General features: G+C 39.8%; 1 protein-coding gene across 2 annotated transcripts in view; it reads left to right on the top strand.

Moving 5' to 3' along the window:
* TP53BP2 (tumor protein p53 binding protein 2) overlaps positions 1-21,918 on the top strand; it is a 49,533-nt gene that overhangs the window by 10,918 nt on the left and 16,697 nt on the right. The window contains exons 1-7 of one of the 2 annotated variants that reach the window (XM_027738967.2): positions 2,117-2,216; positions 8,555-8,702; positions 14,237-14,350; positions 15,896-15,975; positions 16,915-17,016; positions 19,846-20,020; positions 21,459-21,640. In XM_027738967.2, coding sequence (XP_027594768.1) covers positions 8,555-8,702; positions 14,237-14,350; positions 15,896-15,975; positions 16,915-17,016; positions 19,846-20,020; positions 21,459-21,640 — 801 coding nt within the window. In that variant the 5' untranslated portion in view covers positions 2,117-2,216. Of the gene's footprint in view, positions 1-2,116; positions 2,217-8,554; positions 8,703-14,236; positions 14,351-15,895; positions 15,976-16,914; positions 17,017-19,845; positions 20,021-21,458; positions 21,641-21,918 lie in introns of those variants that run through there. The other variant, XM_027738966.2, reaches the window with a different exon arrangement.

The raw sequence follows: 21,918 nt of genomic DNA on the forward strand, positions 1-21,918 counted from the left end.
TTTTATTTTCCTTTATTTAGTTATTGCTTTTTTCTTTTTTTTTTAGTACAAAGACTGCCTCTGGGTTTGACGCAAGTACAGAAAATTGGGATGATTCAGGCTTAAGCCTGAGTTCATAACCCCACTCATTATGCTTGGATGTTGCCTTGGCTTTAGGCTCTTGTTGGGCACAATGCGTGTTGCGATAGTGAAGAATGGGAGGAGGAGGAACTATAACCCCCTGTGGTTATGTTGAATGAGTTGGACTGTTTTCCACACCACGGTATCTATTGTAAGAATTGCATGGTATCGTTTTTTTTTATCTGCCTGAAAATAATATTAATTTCTTTCTCCTTGTGTACCAAGTGTCTGTAACTTGGTGCTGAACGCAGAGGCTGAGGCAGAGTCTGCCTGAAGGAGCAGGCCTCCAAAGATCCAATTCTCCTTTACTAACTCCAGGAGGAGGAGGAGCAGGCTCCAAGTAGGACACCAACAGTACAAGCCCAAACACCATGTGTAGACTTGGTTTTCTGACTGTCAGCTTGCAGCAGTGAAGTGTACAACAGCGCAAAAGGAGTGTCTGTAAGGAACCACGAGGAAGGATTTGGGGAGAAAGGGAAAGAGTACGGTGGGGTAGGAGGCAATTTTATTGTAGGAGAGGATCTTCACAGATGGCAGTGGTAAGGGATCTGTCAACGTGCTGCCATGTGGTATAATATGAAGAATATATTCAGGGTTTGTTTACCCTGAATTCTTGCAGTTGTTTAACTACGTTGGTGCAAATCCAAGTGTGGATTCAGGTCTGAGCAGAATGAGCTCTACGTGATGTGTTGGCAAATGTGGGTGCTCAGTAAAAGGCTGTGGTTTCCTACATGTGTTACTGAAACCAACTTAGTTTATATATCTTACAGGCCGGTTTGTTTGCTTTGTATCTTTTAGATATTGTTTTTTCCTACTAAATGCTGATGATGCAAAAATTACTTGCAAAAGTATAGGTGGCTTTAAAAGCTGAGTTTGCTTGAAGCATTCTTACCTTGTGTGCTATGTGGTATCTCAACTAAGGAGAGGGGAATTACGTTTCTGCTGCGCTCAGTGTTCATCCAAAATAGTGAGCTTCATTTGCGTAGACCCTTCTGGTGTCGGACTTATGGGAGGGCTTTTACTTTCCTGTGTGTGAAAATGCCTGAAGAAAAATGTCAAGTCGAAAACCATAACTTGGGTTCAAAGTAAGTCTTTGTTGGGAAAGCTCTCTTAATGACCTCGTGCGTAATAATCTGCTGAAAGAGGGGGTATGTAGGTCAGGAATCCTGTATTTACCAGTCCTGAGCTTTGCCTGATAGATTTCACAAAATCAAAATGGCTAAACTAAGGTGATGATTTCCTACAAGGTTTGGCATGAAGATTGTAACTGCATCTTCCTCATTAGTAAGTCTGAACTGAAGCACTGAGCTCTGTCTTTGAGGTTGAAGTCCGTGAAGTAGGAGGACTGCAAACCTGCATCCATTAATTTCAGGCAGTAACGATACTTGGCCAGAACTCAGGCTGTTTTCCTTGCAGCTCTTCAGATTCCCCTAATGATGATTCAGATGCATGCCTGATAGTGAGATGTAATGTGGCATTTGTGCTGTAGTGTTTTCCCAGTTTAACTAGCCTGTACCAAAAGCAGATGGCTTTGATTCTGTTCTCTCTACATTAAGGATAAGAGGGAGAAATAAAAGGAAGCTTCTTCTTTGCTGTTTCCAGTTTATTTTCCCCATTCCCCCAAAGTGCACATAGATCTATGTTGTATTTTAAGTCCTGGAAAAAACTGACATTTTTACCAAAGATAGAATACAAATACATGATAAACTTATCCTTAAAATAATCTATACAAGCAGAAACTACCGTGCCATTGAGAGTAAAAGCTCAGTCTTGTTTTCTGCTGTGATACAATTGAAAGGGAAAAGGGCTGTGCTTTATATAGACTGGGAATAATCTGAACAATCCCATGGTGCTTCCTACTGTACTCCACCTACCTTGCATCATAACTTCCTTTCTCGTATTTATGGCCAAAAGCCAGTACAATATAAACGGAGTAGTGTATGCGGCGGGTGAGATGGCAAGGACTGAACTCCAAGCGTTTGGGTGTGGCTGTAGACAAATGTTAAACTTTACTCTGCATTTCTGTTGAACCTTTGTTGAACAGCTGAATATGAAAAGGATCAGGGATAGCAGTCATCCTGTGTGCCTGTCTTCTAGTAAGTCTATTATTATCTTTTGCTTACCTTAATCTTTCGCTTACCTTAATCTTTAGGCACAATAAGTGAGGATGTTGCCTCCTGAAGGACTGTTTTCAGGCTCTGAGGAACTTCATGCAAAAGAATCGCTGAATTACTTTATTATGGTAGTATATTTTGCATTGAATGGAGAGCTGTAACTGCACCAGCTCTGAATGCTGCTTATCAGATCAGGAAAATGTACTGTTGTGCAGGCTGTCTTCTGTTGTTTAGAAAGTTGCATCAAGTCAGCAAAAATACCTATTTTAGCTGCTGATTTCTTTGTGGCCATCTGGGAAGGTGCAGCATCAGTGTACCCACTAGGTAAGATGCAAGACTTCCATTTAAAACTCTTTATTTGAAGGGGTTTTCTGTTTATCAGGGAAGGCTCATTTACGGTTGAAACTGTGGGTGAAAGCAGTTATTTATTTGTCACCTGCTTGAAATATGATAGTCTATTAATTATAAAATTTCAATATTGCTAGTTTTTCAGCTAACTAGAACTAACTTCTAAAATACATTTTAGTTCACAATGTAAATTCATAGAATCTTAGAATTGTTTAGGTTTGAAAATACCGAAAGAGTGACTTTTAATGCGTCCTTAAAAATGAGAGCTAAGAAAATGTGTTATGCAAGCTAAGACCATTATTTAGCTGTGCTAGGGAAATATAAAAACCTTGAACACTAGTAATGAGTGGTTCAAGGGTATTGGGTTTCAGTCTAAAATGCAGCTAATATGGAATGTGGTACAGAATTATGGTATTAGCTCTAATGCAAGGTAATGAAATGAATCATGATTTCCATAGGCAGTATGCTTGTTTGGCTATCAAATAATGTGATTGTCTCTGTTTTTGCCTTCTTGTACACCTCAGTTTCGCTGCCTGTAAAGTAGGAAACTGCTTGCTTGTGTCATGACTTCCTGGCCACAAGATGCTTTGAAGATGAAGAATACTATGTGAATAGATGCCACAGTTTGTATTGTATATTACATGCTGTGCAGGAAGACTGCATAAAGTTAGGAATTCAGCAAATACTGAAAAGCAGGGTTGTTATTTTTTAAAATATATTCTCTACTTGGTTATAATATCTTACAAGGGACTGAGTTTTGCTGATTGTTGTTCATTGCTGACATTTTATGATCTGAGTTAGATCTTTCACTAGAAACCTGGGGGAGGAGGGAAGGATGTGCCTTTAAACTCAGGTAGCTTCAGGAATTAATGAAGTGCTTGTATTTTAATTTGGACCATGCACCATAATAGTGTTCCCCTGAATACTTGCATCCCAAATAATTGAATGTTATTAGTATTTTAGTTAGAAAATGTCCAGTCTAACATCTTTTAATACCTAAGATGTGTGACATCAGCTTTATAATAACTAAGGAGTAAGAGAAATCTTATCCTTAGAGAAACACCATCAAAGCTGAAAAGTAAATTGCATTACTGTTTTTCCCCCTTTAATCAATAATTGAAGCCTTCTGATCTAAGGAGAAGAGTGATGTGAGGCCTTTGATATGAAATGATATTTCATTGGATGGATGTAAATTATAAGATGTGTCTGCTCAGGTTAGTATTCCAGATGTGTTTGGAAGCTATTTCTTCTGGTTTTGGTGCTTTTTTTGGGTGTTTTTTTGTGTGTGTGTGTGTATTGCAACAAAGCAGGAGCCAAAATGTGGTGTGACCATAGCCTTGCACTTCTGTAGAGTTAGCCATTCCTAAATTTTTACTTTCAGTTGAAAATGTATTTGCAGATGTTGAGATCTGTTATGTTTAATACTCGTATAATTCCTGTTGATGAGCTTAGCAATGAATAGGTCAGATTTGCAGGCAAATGTAAGGCTATTTGGGACTGCGGTGCAGAAGAGAGATGGAGGATTATAAAATAGGGTGTGACTTGCTTGATTTGATGCCCTCTTCTGTCCTCCTGCTTGGTTCCTTTCTTGTTATATTCTGTTCATGGGTGTGCTACCATCCAGACTTGGAGGCTGTAGTTGAGGTGATGCATGAGTAATATGAGCTGAAACAAAATTTCATGCTGAGGAGACTCAAATTTGGATTTTATTATATTTGTGTCTTAAGTGGCAGGCTTTTTTGAGATATGAAGTCCTCCTTTATGTTCAGTATTCTGCCATCCAGTTGTTTATAAGTCATACACTGCAGTCATTCTGTGCAAGAGCTCTTTCTTCCTTTAGCTCATGTGACCTTGGTCATCTCTTTGCCCTTGGTGCAGCCGATCGAACTGCCTCGTTTGGTGGCTCCATAACTGCAAACTTTTATTTTCTAAGCTGTAGCAGAGTCAGCTGAAATCTGTGATGTGATTTTAAAAGGAAGTGCTTCAGTAGGTACACAACACATCCCTGGTTTCTCCCAGGTATGCCACAGTACTGCAGTGCTTTCACATTTTAAAGCTTTCCAGTACCTATAAATAATGAGTTTGTCTTCGAGGTGAGGAATGAGGGGAAAATCTTTAGTTTAGAGCTTACTTAGTGACCTGAGTTTGGTTTAAAAATGCTCAGTCTATATGCTGGGCATTCCTAAAACTCATTCTTTAAAAGTCTGTAGAGGAAAAAAGCCCTGATCCAGGGTTATATGAAATTGTCAGCTATTTCAGTGTTTGCCTTGATGCTGTCTTAAAGAGAAGTTCATGGTCTGACTGTGATTTGTCTTCTCATTTCTTTTGTCAAGTCCTTCACTTATATCTAGCTTGAAACTGAATCTTTTTCTTTTTTTTTTTCCCTGAATTCTTGGATGCCTGTATACAACTGTCTTAACCACTTTGGTTTTGCAGAGGAGCAAGAGGCTGCTTTGTGCTCCAGCTTGGTGAAATCTATAGGATTCCAACTTGTGAAAAGGGTGACATGAGAGTGTTCTTATTTCCTTTGTTTTTCTTTGCCGCACAGCAATAAAACTGCAATATAATCTGTTAGGGTGGTTAATGCATGTCACAGTTGAACCATTCCCAGGAGGAGGGTGAGTTCTTGGGATCTCGGTGTGAGGTGGTGCAAACCACAGCGGCCACCAAGGGTGATGGGCAGCACCCAGAAGCCAGAGTAGGCTTTTGGTTCACATCAGTTTCTTTACCATTTCCACTCTTCTCTGAGGAGAGACATCTCTGTGATGGATACTCTCTGGTCAGAGCTCTGATGTGGCCGGGTGGGGAGCAGGGTACCCCAGGAGACCTTGCAGATGTGCAGGCAGTGGTGATAAATGTGAGGACTGTTTTGGTGTGAGAGGAGGAACACAGCTATTTAGAGAACTTAGTCATCTCAGCATTGTCCCTGGAGCTAAAGGGAAGCAGAATGAGGTAACACCAATATCATAACCTTTTAGTTAAGGACTTCGAGGTATGTTTTTAGGGAATTTGCAGGGTTTGTTTGCTTCCCCCCCCTTAGTTCCTAGAATATGTGGGATAGAGGTAATGCAGACACTACAAAGTCCCAGAAATGGCCCCCACACAGCAGGTTTGAGTGCTCTTGGCTTAATGTATTAGTAATTATCCTGAGCATTGTGGATAGAAATGGCAACTCGTGATCCTTCCTGTGTAGTTGTCTGTATTGCTAAATCCTAAGGATTAACAACTGGATATAGACAGGCACACTGAAGAGTGAACAGCCGTGCTAGGGTCAAATTAGGTCTGCTTTGTGTATAATGCCATGGTTTTTATAATTTTCTCTTAATTCCCATCTGTGAGCTCATCTTTTAAAACTAACAAATGTTATTGCAGATACACAGCCTGTGTGATTTAGTGGTGTTCTGAATGCGAGGTTGTACAGCATTAAATGTGAAGGGCTGACGTGCTTTACACACCTATATAACCCTGCTATAAAGCTATTTGGGAGCCTCTTGTTTTATTTTATATTCTTTTGCCCCAGTTTTTGTGATTAGGAGATATTCTTACCTGGCTGCACCTGGCATCCTTCCCTGTCAGCCTCCTCTAGAAACACTGCATCTAGGAGGTAGCATGTTCAGTGACAAAAGATTAAAGCCAAGTGTCAGAGTTCCTGCTTGGAAAGCTTTGTCTTAATTTAGGTCAGTACCTCGTTGTGCTGTAAACAGCAGAATGGTTGTGCTTGTCTCTCCTATATAATAAGTGTGTGTGGTAAACTGATCCTGCCTGCCTGCCACAGCTCTGGCCCACACAAAGCATCCTGGAGAGGGGAGCAGTGCTAAAACAAATTCCTTGCTGCCCGTGGTTGAGCAGCTGTGACCCTGGCTGGCAGGCAGGATGTTCCCCTCCAAGAGCAGGACTGTGGAAGGAGCAGCAGCCTTGGTTCAAGCTAAAAATCCTCAAGCACTGGGTGTCCTGCTCCATCTGCCTGCCTGCTCTCCACAGGGTTAAAGAGTTCACTGGCTTCTGTCGTCGGGACAGTAACCAGAATTTTGTTGCTGCCTTTGCATTTTCCACATCCTCTCTCCTAATTTCCCTCTTTACAAGCTCCAAGTTCGTTTTTTTCTTTGTTTGTTTTTGTTCCCCCCAGTAATGTGACAAGGAAAGGGTTGGGGGGAATTCAGCTATTTTCCTAAGGATTACAGGCAGTTTTGAGCTCGCTCTCTGCGGGCTTTTTCCTTTCTGAAGAAAGGTGTTTAGGAATTTATCAGAGACCCTTGTCTGGGGGAGCCAGGCAAAACCAGAGGTCAGAAATTCTGCATGCTAAGTCTGGTGCAGTGCCAGGGCCCAAAGCACTGTTTGCAAGTGTTTATACTGCCACGAGTGGGCCAAGTACTTGTAACAAGACATGCTGTGTGTGGAGTGTTTTCACAGACTTTTTTAAGAGTAAAGGCAGCTTCTCTCGTAGGGGTGGAGGGGGGCTCTTGGCACTCAAAAGAGCCCTGGAAAGACTTCGGAGACATCAGGAATGTGTGTGTGCATGGTTGTATTCCAGAAGAATTCCCCAGAGTGGGTTCTTAAAACCATGAAGCTAAATTTCACTTTGCAGTGGCATAAAGAGTACTTGCTCCAGTGTATTTACACAAAATCACAGAAATAATGGTTCTGGTAGTGGGTTCGTTGTGGGACTTATCATTGCTTAAATTTATTTAGATGGATATTTATATCTCTCTTGCCTTGTTCGATTTTGATTCCCTTTTTTCCCCTCTTTTTTGACTTTTGGACTATTGTTTGTAATGATGTGTACCCCTTTCACCCTCTAAAAAATGAGAACCAGCAAGGATTTGTCTTTTCCTGAGGAAACACCTTTCCCAGCTATATGAAAAAGACTGAATTGTGTAGGTTTCTTTTGCTTGTAATGCTTAGTGGAGCAATTGCTTTCTGGAGATATTTGACTGATTTTTTTTTTTTTTTTTTTTTTTTTTTGTGTTCCTGGAATTCATGTAATAGCAACCAGTTGATACTGAAGTTGAGGACAGGTCTCAGAAGAGAATTGATGTGAATTTTTAGATGGCAGCTCAACTTTGATAGCAGTTTAATATTAATAGTATATAGCAATATGGTGTTCAGTGGCAGTAATCATCAATATTTTCTATAAAATATGGCAACAAATATTTTAGAGTGGTCGTTTTGTAGTTGTGGCGGGAAAGATGCGAGCAAGAATAACATGTAGCTGTGTGGTATGTTTAAACAGAATAACCAAAAATCAAGGATCCTTCGACAGCTGTGAAGAGGAAGCCAAGTGAAATATCCTTGCTTTTCTGTGAATGGCCTTTGGGGGGACCTTGTATTAAGACTTTAACTTAAGGAATAGCAAGTTGACTAGTTGACTTGTGTTCCTAAGAAACCTTCTGATGAAATGTGTTACAGAAATGCAAGTTACGTTTCCACTTCACTGCCTGCATAGTAAGCTCTGGTGTTTTTTTTTTTTTTTTTTTTTTTTTTTTTTTTTTTTTTTTTTTTTTTTTTTTTTTTTTTTTTTTTTGTTTTTTTTTTTTTTTTTTTTTTTTTTTTTTTTTTTTTTTGGGAATACCAGACCTAATTACCATTGTTTTTCACTAGAAAGAGTACTTCTGAGCTCTAGATGACTGTTTCTCCTACTGCTGTGTCAAATGGGTGCAGTATATACACATAGTGAGGTGGGAGGAGCTCTGGCACATCACCTTGAGAGAAGCAAGGACCAATAGGTCCAGATTTAAAACCACCTAATCCTCCAGCAATGTAATTTTGTTAAACGGGATTACTTCTTTAATATCTCTCGCTTCTACCTTAAAAAGAAATTTGGTTTTGTTTTGAAATCTGTGCGCATGGTAGTTGATAACAAATTACGTAATTGTGTTGGAAAGAATTCATTTACTGAGAGGGTTGTGACTCCAAGCTGCAGTCTGCCTTTGTGTTACAAAGTAACTGTGTGCTGTTGCCTTTGTCTTTTCCAGATGTTTCTGACCGTATACCTCAGTAACAATGAGCAGCACTTCACCGAGGTGCCAGTCACGCCCGAAACAACCTGCAGAGATGTGGTGGAGCTGTGCAAGGAGCCTGGTGAGAGCGAGTGCCACCTGGCTGAAGTGTGGTGTGGCTCAGGTAGGTCAGCTGGCACTTGGTGAATTAATGGGCATTCACTGCTTCTGATAAGGTAGCACACGGAGATCTGACAGAAGTGATCCTGTCCCAGAGGGTTTCTGCATTACCATTTTGTTAATTTGTCCATCAGACCGGCTGTGTGATGATGCACCCACAGAAAGGCCCACTCTGCAAAAATGAGTTCAAAGCAAAAGGAGGCGACTCAAGCATGCAGATGTTTTTATCCATGCAACCCTTCTCTGCCTTACATGAATCTCTGATGGGTTTGAGAAAGTTGTTTTCTCTTCCCCCTTCTCCCTGCAGTGGGGTCCCAGTGGCCTCTGTGGGGGTTTTGAAGTACTAAGTATTAGCAGTTGTGTGACCAGTTCAGAATTGTTTCTTTAACCTCACAGCTATTTTCACTTGCAGTGGCAAAAGAAAACTTCCTTTTTGAGATGACACCTTCATTGTTACCAATTGTGTTAATTGAGTTTGGATGGGAAGGAGTGTGTTAGCATAATTAGTAGGAGTGACCTGATGTTGAAGTTCTCTAAAGAAAGTGGGTGGCAGGGAGGACATAGAAGCTACTTTTGACTAACCCCTATCCTTTTAAGCCTGTGGAAAAGCGGGTTGTGTTTGGTCATTTTTGTTTTTCTGTGTTCTGGCTGATTTTTGTCTTGGAAGTTCAAATCTGCCTAGCTTGCAGTGCTCCACCGGAACTGGAGAACATGTCAACAAAAAAACGAAAAGCTAAAGTATGGCTGAAGTCTCATGGCTTAAATGGGAAAGGACTCTGGACTATCTCCTGTCTCCATGGTACTACTTAGATGCTGGTAGCCATCCAGAGGCATAAGATAGATGAATCCTGGACAGGGTTTTAAGTCATGAAAAATCGCTATGCTTGAGCCAACTTTTTTGAGATACTTTGACAAGATTGTAAAAGAATCAGATAATAAGGGCTTATATTCCTGTCTTCCTCTGCTGTTGGCTCAGGCTCACATCTGTTCGAAGAAGTCTCTGGTGAGATAGATGTTTGTTTAATAGTGTGAGGTGCCTGGGTTGTCTCTTGATATTTAGCTGCTTCTGACAGAGATGTTTCTGATATTTCTAAGTTGAAAAAATGGAACAGAATTTTTCTTTTCCTTAGGAAATAGAGTATCTTTTCATAAATAATAGTAAAGTAAAATTGTCAATTCAGCATGGGAAGAGTTCTTTTAGGAATGTATTTTTATCATACATCTTTGTCTAAATCAACACAAAGTCTACAGTGAAAGAAAAGTAAAATAAAGGTTTAGGTAAAGCTACTGAATTTATAGTTAGCCTTAGTGCCCACAGCTTGTTAAAGAGTACAGGTGGTTGTGATGAGGTACAGGGTTTTCCTGTCCTTACTAAAGTTGGAGCCCTGCTAGAGTAGGCAGCTCCTCTCCTTGTGTTTTTTGAACCTGCATTCTTGACTGGCTTTGGAGATGTTGATGTAGAGTATACTAGAAAGGGCAGTGAGATTGTCCTGAAATCAAAGGATAGCATCTGTAGTAAAAGAAAAGTGAAGTGTGCCAGTACTCAGTGTCCAAATGGTCATGTTAAGCTGAAAAGTAAACTTCTAGGTGAGTGGGACCTTATAATAGGTAGAGGTTTATTCATATGATGAAGTAATCAGCTTCTCTGATAGTCAAGGAGATGTAAGAAAATAAATCTGGATACAGAAACATAGTGTGAAGCAGAGAATTTTTTTGAGATTAGTCTTTGCAAAGACGTCATGAGATACATGAGAACAGATATCTAAATGTTAGTTGCACAGCTACTGTCATAAGACAACATTTCATCTATTTCTACAGTGAACACATTGACAATTGTTTTAGAAATCAAGTTATTCTAGTTACCTCCACTGATTCTGTCATATTTGCTAGTTATTTACTTCTGTATACAAACACTGGGCAGTGTGTGTAAAACTGAATACAGAGTTATTAAGATTGGAAAAGACCTCCAAGACCATACAATTCGTTTGACTGAATACCACTGTGTCAACTAGTTGTTTTTCCAACACTTCCAGGGATGGTGACTCTACCACCTCCCTGGGCAGCCCATTCCAATACCTGATTATCCTTTCAGTGAGGAAGTGCTTCCTGATGTCCAACCTGAACCTCCCCTGGTGCATTTTGAGGCTATGTCCTCTTGTCCTGTTGCTGGTTGCCTGGAAGAAGAGGCCGACCCCCACCTGGCTACAACCTCCTTTCAGGTAGTTGTAGAGGGTGATAAGGTCATCCTTGAGCCTTCTCTTCTCCATGCTAAACACCACCAACTCCCTCAGCTGCTCCTCATAGGACTTATGCTTTTGACCCTTCACCAGCTCCGTTGCCCTTCTCTGGACTCGCTCCAGCACCTCGGTGTCTGTCTTGTGTTGGGGGGGCCCAGAACTGGACACAGGATTTGAGATGTGGCCTCACCAGCGCTGAGTACAGGGGGGCAGTCACTGCCCTGGTCCTGCTGGCCACACTGTTGCTGATACAGGCTAGGATGCCTTTGGCCTTCTGCTGGCTCATGTTCAGCTGCTGTCAGCCACAGCAACTCCAAGATCCTTTTCCGCTGGACCACTTTCCAGTCACTCTGCCCTGGGCTGTAGCACTGTGTGTGGTTGTTGTGACCAAAGTGTGGGACTTTTATTGAAGTTTCAAATACAGTTTCAAGTTGTACTTGTTAACGACAAATGCAGTAGTCGCAAATCAGTAACATTAAATACTTTAGTACTGGATACATGCAAGTTGTTTTGGATAAAATATATCTTTTTCTTAAGCATCTCTATAACATCCAGGAACAACTATTTACAAGATATGTTTCCATGTACATCCTGGATTTTTTTGGGGGGAGGGGGCAGCAAGGAAGAGAAATACTTTTAGCTAATCTCATTTTAGATGTCAGCGAAGTTTGCTGTTTTGTTTTACCAAGATAAGCCATGACTTCTGTTTTGTTTGCATATTACACTGAACAAATGAAACTGCTTTAAAACAAACATGGTGCAGGACAGCTAACCTTTTGGAGTAGAAACAAAAGATTTATGTTGGAAAACAACTTCTCAGACTTGAGTTTACTGGGATCCTTCTTACATCATTCCTCTCCTTTCTGACTCTTGCTCAGGAATTTTAGCTTCTGTTGTCAGACCTTATTAAGCATACTTTGAAAGATTACTGCAAGTGTGCTTGAGGCACTCTGCTCCCTGAAGAGGGCAAGTTTACTACTCTCCCTGTCCTGCCAGTTTTGCTTGAAATTTTGCCCTGATATTCTTCAAATTTCTTGACCTTCCTATTTTTGTCAGAATTCTGTTAGGTTACTACCTTGGCCACTGTGGAAAGGAGTCAAAAGGTGTGTGCGTTTATAAAAGTTTTTTTTGTCTTTATGAGACAGATAGGGAATTAAAAAAGAAAACTGATTATTCTTTCTTCTTGAGCTTTCCAAATGTACGTTTGTTTGGTATTTGACAATCTCTCTGACCTTCCTTTGAAGTCAGTATTGACAGAATCCTTGTGTAAAGGGCATCTCCCTTGATTATAGAGTTTCAGTTGAGGTATTGCCGAGCTGCTAGAAATCTGTCTCATAAGCCTGCTATATATCCTCTAAGTCAGAAATCTGACAGTGGTACTGTTGATTTTTTTGTTTTGTTTTGTTTTTGCCTTTTTTTTTCTTGAATTAAGGTTTAGCAGATGAGGAGCTTTTTTAGCTGTCTAGACAAGTAACCGCCAAGAGACTGCTTTTTCTGTAACAGTGACCTACTTGCTTATTCTGTAAAGCTAATCTCTTTTGACAGTGACTCCAGAAATTTTCCTTCCTAGATTGCTTGAGCACAGCTGCAGCATTTTCATTTAAAGAAATGCTTTTATGTTAAAAAGAGCTTTCCACATGCTGAAAACATGTTAGTAGCTCCTTTTCTTATGAAACTGAAAACATTTATACTTAATGCCAACAATTTTTCCTGATGAAAAGATTATTTCATATTAAGATAGTGACTTTGAAAGACTCCATTGAATGTGAATGAACTACTCTCTGATTTCTTTTTTTCTTCTCCTCCCTTTGCATAAATAATGAAAGGAAACTTTCAACAAAAGCCGTGTCAGGAAAAATGAAACTAGTGCAAAAATGGTGGTATTTAATTTCACTCTTTGTCTCATTTCTCAGGCCAGGAACAACTTCTTCTGGTTGTCTGACATCTAGCACAAATGGGTCCAACCTGATCATGAGCCCCAATGCTGTTAGAAGATATTATGACAGTATCTTGACTATGTAAAGTTCACTACAATGATATATTGGCCACACCATCACCATCACATTTAAAATAGGCAGAAAAAATTATGGCAAAATGTCTAGAATAGCAAAAGAAATTGCTTTTATGTGAAGATTTAGAGGCCAATAAATAATTCTAATTATATCCTGTCTGTGAATGCCCAGCTATGAAGTATGTCAATTTTGAAAGAATGATAATACAGAAAGATAGCAGTACTACTAAATGGAGTTGGTAGATATAGGCTCACACTAGATTTTTGTATTATCAAAAGGCGATGAGTACGGCTTAAAAATAGGATATATGACTGAATCCTGAATGTGGGAATAGGAGCAGGAAAGGATATTCAGTGGAACTTGTGCATGTAACTTTTTCATCTCAGTTGTCTGAAAGACAATGGCAAGTTCTTATTGGACTCACTTTTCACTGATCATTTTTTTACTTTGAGCTGTGAATCCAGAGTAGTTCAGCTTTTCAAGGTTTATCAGAAATAGGGCTTTCAAAATGCGTCTGATCTGAACTTCATGAAATTTGCTGTCCAAGAGAATGAGCCAGATCTATGTCTGACAGGAGCTGTAGGAGAACAGTTGAAGTGACAGGAGCTGTGCTGGCACGCTGAGGATCAGGCCTGTTGGGAACTGCCTGGGAGCCTTTTCGGGGTACTGAGTGCTGCTGCCTGAGCTTGAGCGCAAGGGCTGCCATCCAGCGTTGGATTGTGATCCTTAGGAAGTAAAAGGAAGAATTCCCTCTTCCCTTAGAGTTTATCTTTGCATCTCTCCTAATTCTTGTTGGAATTAAGAAGTAAATGAGTCCCTGTAGGAATCAAAGCAGCAGTGCCCTTGAGGAGGGTGTGGGAATGACTGAGGAATAAGTTTGTCTGGGGTACTGAAGAAGTGGAGCAAAAGGTGCACCAGCACATTTCCTGTAGTGGTGAGTGGGCAAGATGATTTGCAAATACAAAAGAAAGGCACTAGAGCTGAAAGGTCTAAATTCCCTGTTTGTTTTCCCTCAGGCTTCGACAATTCCTCAGCTTTTCCCTTCAGGGGTGGACTTTTAAAGGTCTGCTATTCAGAGGTGTTGGTTTAGTTTCAGAAGCAATGAGTGATACTGTGGCTTCTTAAGGGAAAAGTAGAAATGCCTTGGGTGAGGGCAAGGATTATGTGTACCCACTGCACCTGTGTAATAACAGGTGTTCAAATGAAAGATGATGGATGGATATTTTTGTTTTGGTATGTGCCCAAGCTATGATGGGATGCAGTAGTCAGCTGTTTTTTTACCTTTTCAGAGCGTCCCATAGCCGATAATGAACGGATGCTGGATATCCTGCAGCGCTTTGGGATGCAGAGAAGTGAAGTTCGCTTCTTCCTTCGGCATGAACGCTCTCCCTGCCAGGAAGCAGGTATGTGTTGGTCTCAGCTGGTTCATTTGTTCAAGTCTCATTTCATTCCTCGAGGTTAAGGAAACAGCTTGCATATGTAACTTATTAACGTTCGTAGTTAGTACAGTGTTGCAGTCCCTCTTGTATGACCATTATTTTCCTATGAACCAAGAAGGCTTGCAACAGAAAACTGGCTATTTTTGTGAAGACTTCATCCTTCCTTGCCATATCTGGGAATATTAAATCCAGATTGAAATTCCTGCAGGTTTTCTAGAGTTGGTTATCCCTGCATCGTCTGAGGGTGTCCTGTGTTAAATATATTTTCTGCAGCAAAATATCTAGAGATGTGTGATGGTCTCTTCTTTTAAATCTAGTAACCAAACTGTTAGCTAGTGATGTAATCTATATTTTGGGCTCAGGATGTTTCACCTGGATAATACTTTACCAGGGTGATAAACTTAGCATACTTGGTAAAAGATGGAGTTCTTCAAAGTTTCTCCTACAATCTACACATTTGCATTACTTTCAGGACTGAACAGCCTGGTCATGTTCTCTGAGAATGTAATATCTGTGCATTGTAAATTTAAATGTAAAACCTAGGAAGGTTTTTAGGAAGTTACTTTCTGCTTTTCAAGGGTTTTCTGTGCATCCTACATTTATCTTTTCATTAGAATCTTTAAGACTTTTAAAACAGTCTACTGGATTCTTCTTCATCCTCTTTTCCTGTTTTCATCCTTAATAATCTTCCTCAGTGTTGGAAATACTGCATTTCTGTTAAGTGGCTTTGTATCCAGCATATTTTAAATGACTAAACATATCTTGATGTTTGAAATGTGTACTGATGATAGAATGAGTGCACGAAAAGCTGAAGCTGTGCCATTTCTACCTACTAAGGATCTTACAGAGCAGTTTAGTTGTCAAGATGTATTTTTTCAAGTCCAGGGTGCTTGTAGTATTAGGATTATTGTCATTTTATTGGCCATAGCATTGCTAAGCAATATATTTGAGCTCTGCAGTTAATCTCACAGAAAGATGGTCTTTAAATAGGTATCAAATGGGCAAGAAGGTAGCAGTCATGGCTTCATCCTGTAGTACATGTATGTCCTACAGGGAAACGAGTTTGGTATTTGGTATCTGAACACTGTATGTAATTTGATAGAAGCATTAAAGTAGAAGTCTAGTTAAGTAGCATCTTTACTGACACAATGACTGCTAAGAAGAGAAAAAAAAATGTGCTTTTAAACTATGTATCTATAATACACGCTTACTAGAGGCTGCCTGTTCACCACAGGATAAATACTGAAATAGCCTGCTTGTTGGTTAAGCTGTTTTTCTTTGCTTTTTTTTTGAACAGAATTATAGTTTAAAATGTTGTCATCAAACAGCAGCCTTTTCAAAAAATGTTTTGTGTCATGAGTTAAGTTTATCTTAGGGGTAAACATATGAGAAGAACAGGTGTTTGGATTCTAAACCATAATGATTGTACTCCTTTTGTAGTGAATGCTATGTCTAAAAGGATAAGAAAAATCTTAAAATACCTTACCATCTTTGACTGTTTCTATCTAGGGACTGGACAAAGGTCTCAAGATCCAGCCTTCAAAAGAAATGGTGTGAAAGTGCCTGGTGATCGAAGAATAGAGAATGGAGTAAGTCCTTGATGCAGTGGCCAGTATAGTGACACTGGAGGCTTCCCCTCTTTGGAGATAATGGTGCAAATCCTACCATGGAAACTAAGAGATTATTTTGGAAAGGTTGCTAATGACTGCTCTAAAATTGACACAAAGCATCTAGCAGTTTTCATCCTGGCTTTCTGTTTTTAAGATGTCACTGAGATCTGTAGGCTACCATCTCTCTGCTTGTACAGGTGATGCCAGAGCAGCAAATTCAGCATACTTCCCCTCCTCTACTCCCATCAAAGATTTTCTCTCATGCCACTTGAGTTTAATGTTTCTGTCTCTCGGTTTTGTGTCAGAGATTTCCTAGTTCCAGATTTCAAGATGAGACCATTTAGTGTTTCCGCATTGAATTCCTTGTCTGACATTTCTTCTCGCTCCGAAAGATATAATTATGGATATGAGATTGAATCTTGATTTCAAAAACATGTGAACGGATAACTAATAATAGTTCTGTCTTAAAGTGGTGTTTCCCCCTTGCCCAACTATATTTAGACTTTCCATTTTCTTTGACTTACGTTGAATTGCAGTGATCCACCTACGACCACAGATCTATCCTGCCATGTGCTGAGCATTCTGGGCTCAGTCAGTCAAAGCTGATTCATGCTGAGCTTAATTATAAAGGGCTCTGAAATGCCTCCTTAAAATGCTGCTGGGATTTTGCTAGAAATATTAATGTTCCAAGAGATGTCATCCTTTGTGAGTTGCTGAATTGGGCTACACGTGCATAAGAGCTTAAAAGTATTTATTCTTTTACTATTAAAAGGTGGCATTTTGAATTATTTTTTTGGATATTCGGTGGGTTTTATTTTTAAAGACTTTTATGTTACTTTTCTGCGGTAGCTCTGTTGAGTTACATAGTAGCCATATTAAAAATTCTAAACCTAAAATGCTTTGGGTTTTCTTTGACAGGTGAGTGCTCCAAGGATGGACATGACACTGGCTGAACTTCAGGAAATGGCATCCCGCCAGCAGCAACAAATTGAGGCTCAACAGCAAATGCTGGCTAACAAGGTGAGTTTGGAATGAGATTGTTTACAGCCAGGAACAAAGGTGTAGTAAGAGTCACGTGAGGTAGAGAGAGTGTTGGGAATTTGTGTTTTTTCACCTCTTATAACCAGAGCCCTTTCTTTGGCTGCCTGTTTTTAAATTTGAAAGTCAATCTATGCAAATACCTAGTAGTAAAACATTAAAATAATGCCAGTGATAGAAGTGACCCTATAGCTTCCTAAAAGGATAGAGCACATAACATTAATGTGTTGTCATTCATCTTGGTGGCTCTGTCAGCTTTATTTGTGCTCCATGTGGTGACCAGCAATTCACCAGTTTGATCACTGAACAAGGCTTTTGTCTCAGGATATAATGTAATGCTGTCCTGCAATGATATCTCGCCTTCTCCTGATAGAGTTCAATGTGCCTGGTTTCCTGGGGCAGCTCTCTGGAATAGATGGCACGTATGTGATAAAAGTAACTAGGACACTGATTTATAGAATACTTGCAGAACAATAACAGAAAAGCTAATGAAAGCACACAGGGTGCTCCTGAACTGTGTAGAGAGAAAAATACTCTGAGTGCATCTGCAGAATAATGGCACAGAGTTGCTATTTGACTTAAGTGTTGTTGGTACACACTACTCTTGAAAATATAGCAGAAAATGCTGCTTTTGGCAGAGAATCATTAAATGTGAGCCTGTCCTGAAGAGGGTTTGTCTGTCTGGGTAGATGAGTTCCCATGCATTTCAGCTTTACTGGGGAAGGCTGGTTTAAGGATCTGGTCTCACTCCTCTTCCTCTGTCACACGCTCCATCTCCCTCTCGTTTTGACATCAGCTCTGTGTGTGTCCCAGTCTTTTAGCATCTTGTTCAGTTCCTTTGGCCTTCAATAACTTTTATCTTGGGGAAATGCTTCAAACTGTGGCTTTCCAATGGTTCTGCAGCACCTAAGTGATGTTATGGCCTATCAAAATAGCCAATAAAACTTTATTTCTGCTTTATGGTAAGAACAGGTATGACAAAGGTGCAACTGTAATGTAAGAAAGTGGTCAATCAACCAAGTGATTAGAGTTTTCATGTGAAATTTAGCAGCACAGTTAATACCCATTCTGCCTTGTTTAATTTGCCAAGGCAGAATAGTTACCCTCTTCTCAATTCCAACTGAGATGTATTAAATATTGGAGAAGCCTAAACTTTCACAGCTGTCTGTTTCACTCACAAGGTGATGGCAATACACCTTGGTCTTATAAATAACACTTATAACCACTATATATATGAAACAAGAAATAGGAACGTGATATGTATTTACTGTAAAGGGAGTTGTACAGGATTTAAAAAAAGAAAAAGAGTTGAGTCTGGATAGCTACCCATCAGGTAGGTGGCTGCTGCCTGTGGTTTGTGAAGAGTAGCCTCGTGGGTGTCCCAGTGGTAGAATTTTTCATTTAATGTCACTCTCTGGAATAAACCTGCTTTCGTGGACGCCTCTTCAGAGAGACTTTCCATTGCCTCTTTCCTGCCTTCTGAAATCAGATGCAATATTAAAAATAGATCCCGAGGGAGGAAATATACACTTTCTTTTTAGACATGAGCTGTAATATCTTTTTTTTTTTTTTTTGACATTTTCCTGCGTGGGAGTAACTCTAAAGTAGTACATACACTGTAGGTGCTGCCTAGTTTTCTCCGGAAGACGAGCTCACTTTTTACTCTACCTTTTTTATTCAAAGTGCACTGTTTTCTAAATATGACTGGTGATTTTTTTTTTGTTTGTTTGTTGGGTTTTTTTGGTTTTTTGTTTTTTTTTTTTTTTTTCTGAGGAATTGTGGAGTTCTAATATTAGTAAGCAGTGGTAGTCTTGGCTGTTACTGGGTGCTTGGGAAAGTCTTAATAGTTCTGCTATCTTGGAAAAACATACAATCTCCAGAACTGGAAGCCATGAATAATGGCCAGTGATTTAAAGGAATTCTCTATAGGTGATCTGGTGGTCTAATGGTTTCTTTTAGGTCTAAATTAGATACATGTATATATAAAAAGTGATAACACATTTTACTCTTATACTCTTGGAGAGGCAAAAGGATCCTCTCCACTAAGACGATATTTGTTGTATAAACGGGGGCCAGGTCACTATGAAGGTTTTCCCATGTCCTGAATTAACTGTGTTGTGATAGTGGTGATCATTATCAGGCGTCATTATATTTTCAGAGCTTTGGTGTGCAGTCGTTCCCCATCTCAGAGAGGTTTTAGCAGAACTGGTAAAATCAGGTAAAATCAGAACTGGTAAAATCACGAATAGTGATGAAAAATACCAATAATTTATGGAATACCTTATATAAAGGTATTTGTAAAGAATGTCTAATATTCTCCAGCATGACTTACAGTTTTTTAAATGTGACATATTCCAAAGATCTGTAAAGTACAAGTAGCATGGAGAAGGTAGAGAGGAAATAGTCACTAGCTCTTGGAACTCAAGAGCCAAGTAGTGATTAACTGAAATAGGCAAATGTCATGGAATGTGAATGCTAAAATTTTTCTTAAGCCTCAAAGGGTTTTGAGCAATTTCATGGATGAAAAAATTACCGGGAGCTGTTAGACATGGATGCCACCTCTGTTTCAGTGGGTTCTTGTACTACAGCATGCAGTTCTCCACTTACAACCATTGGGACATATTTGTGTTCGGTATGTGAACAGGTTCATGTTTGCTCTGTTCTCTCAGACTTCCCTTGACATTTTGGGAAGTTGGGATACTGGGCTGAAGCTGATCTGAACTGCTGTGGTGACTTTTTTTTTTTGTCAGTGCCTTACTGTAACTTTATCTCAAAAAAAAATAAGTTAAAAAATTCTTGTCTTGACTGCAGGAACAACGTCTGAAATTCCTGAAGCAGCAAGATCAGCGACAGCAACAGCAAGCTGCTGAACAGGAAAAACTGAAGCGATTAAAGGAAATTGCTGAGAATCAAGAAGCCAAACTTAAAAAAGTGAGAGCACTGAAAGGCCACGTGGAGCAGAAAAGACTCAGCAATGGGAAATTAGGTGAGTTGCTGCTTGGGGAAAGTAGCCTATGATTTTTCAGGAAGTGCAGTTCTTGGAACTCTAAAACTTCTGGTGATTTCATGATTCAGATGAGTTATTTACAGCATTTCAGGAAATGTTGATCTTAACAATTTCACATATTGTATTTACCAAGAAAACTCATGAATGATGTAGAATAAAATCTATTTTCTTACTGTATTTTAAAATATCCCGTAAGAGCACCCTATATTTTCAAACCTAGCATGTCTGCTCTTTAATTACAGTGTAGGTTTTTTCCTTACTTGAATACCTTTGTGTACCACAGTAACTTTTTCCGTCCTTCATGTCAATACCCTACACATCTAGAGTGTTATTTTCTTGGCCTGTAACAAAGCTTTGCCTGATACCTATGTTGCCTTTTATGTGAGAGGTAATTTAATAGCCAAATTGGCAGCATATTTCCTTTTAAATTATGTGAATCTGACCACAGTCTGGCTTGCTACAGTACTAGTTGAGTGCTTGTAGTTCAGCATGTTGATGCAACATTAAATATTTATTTCAGACTTAATATTCACACATATTCTTCTGCCTACCTTTTCATCCTCTATGCATACATATTGTGCAGAACTTGTTATTTCCAACCTGACTCAAATGAAAATATATTGGTTTGTTAATGTAAAATATAAATATGTTGTTTTAGTAGGAGGCATTGCGGTTTACAGATAAAGCAAAAGTGGTTTTCTATGGGGAGAATCCACTTTCTGTTTGGGTTCTGTTGCACAAAATAAACATGAGTTTAAAGGCATAGAAGGACAGTAGAGTAGTGCAAGATATTGGAGCATGTGAATCTGTTTTTCTGCACCATCCCCAATAGGTCTAGTCTTGGTGGTACTTTAAATTCTTACTGATTTTTTTTTAAACTTTTTTCTATAATAGAACAGTTTTGGCAGTGGGAGCAGCTGATGACAGATATTTGTAATAGACTCTAAAAAGCCCTCTGAGTCTTTGTTTAATAAAACAGCTTGAATGTTTTGTCACTGACTTCTTATGACTTTAAATTTAGAGTTTTAAATATCATAAATATGCCTTGTGGTTGAGTGAGCGTCTTCATATGCCTTGTGGCTGAGTGAATGTCTTCCTGCTGAATTCAGCATTCAGTGAATTTAGGCTTCTACAGATTAATTCAGTCTGGGAGTGTGGTTTTGTTTGTTTCCATACTTCAGAAAGGAAAAGAAGTGTTCTTTTTCCCTCCCCATCAGTGCTCTAAGTAGACCAAATTTACATAATCATGCTAGTGAGTTTTCTTTTGCAAAAGCTCGGAGGAAGGGCTGGTTTGGCTCTGTGCAGCCCTGCTCTGGAGGCCGGCAGGGCGCTCTCTGTCCCCTTAACCGCTGCCTTGGAAGCGGCCCACGCTCGGCTGTTTCTCAGGGCAGCTATTGTGCTCCCTCGTTCTTTCCAGTGGAGGAGATTGAACAGATGAACAGCCTGTTCCAGCAAAAGCAGCGCGAGCTGGTGCTGGCCGTGTCAAAAGTGGAGGAGCTCACCAGGCAACTGGAGATGCTGAAGAACGGCCGAATTGATGGTTACCACGACAACCAGTCCGCTGTAGCTGAGCTCGACCGCCTGTACAAGGAGCTGCAGGTAATGGAAAGCCAGCTTGTGACCCACAATTCTTAAGGGCTTAAAAGTTGGTTGGGTTGTTTCTTACCATATTGGAAAGAAATCCTATTGCTCCTGTTCCTGACAGACCTGCGTGTGGCTGAGTGCTGAGGATGGAGGATTAGTTGTGCTGAGTTCAATGTAAAGAGAGGAAGGAGCACATTGTGTATATACCTTTCCTTTCTGCAATTTCGGAGACTAACCAATGTTTTCTCTGGAGAGAAAACATGGCTTGACTTTTTAAAAGGCTTTTCTCTTTG

The sequence above is a fragment of the Pipra filicauda genome, unplaced genomic scaffold (genome assembly GCF_003945595.2).
Source record: "Pipra filicauda isolate LSUMZ 115617 unplaced genomic scaffold, ASM394559v2 scaffold663_size174747_pilon, whole genome shotgun sequence".
Classification (NCBI taxonomy): domain Eukaryota; kingdom Metazoa; phylum Chordata; class Aves; order Passeriformes; family Pipridae; genus Pipra; species Pipra filicauda.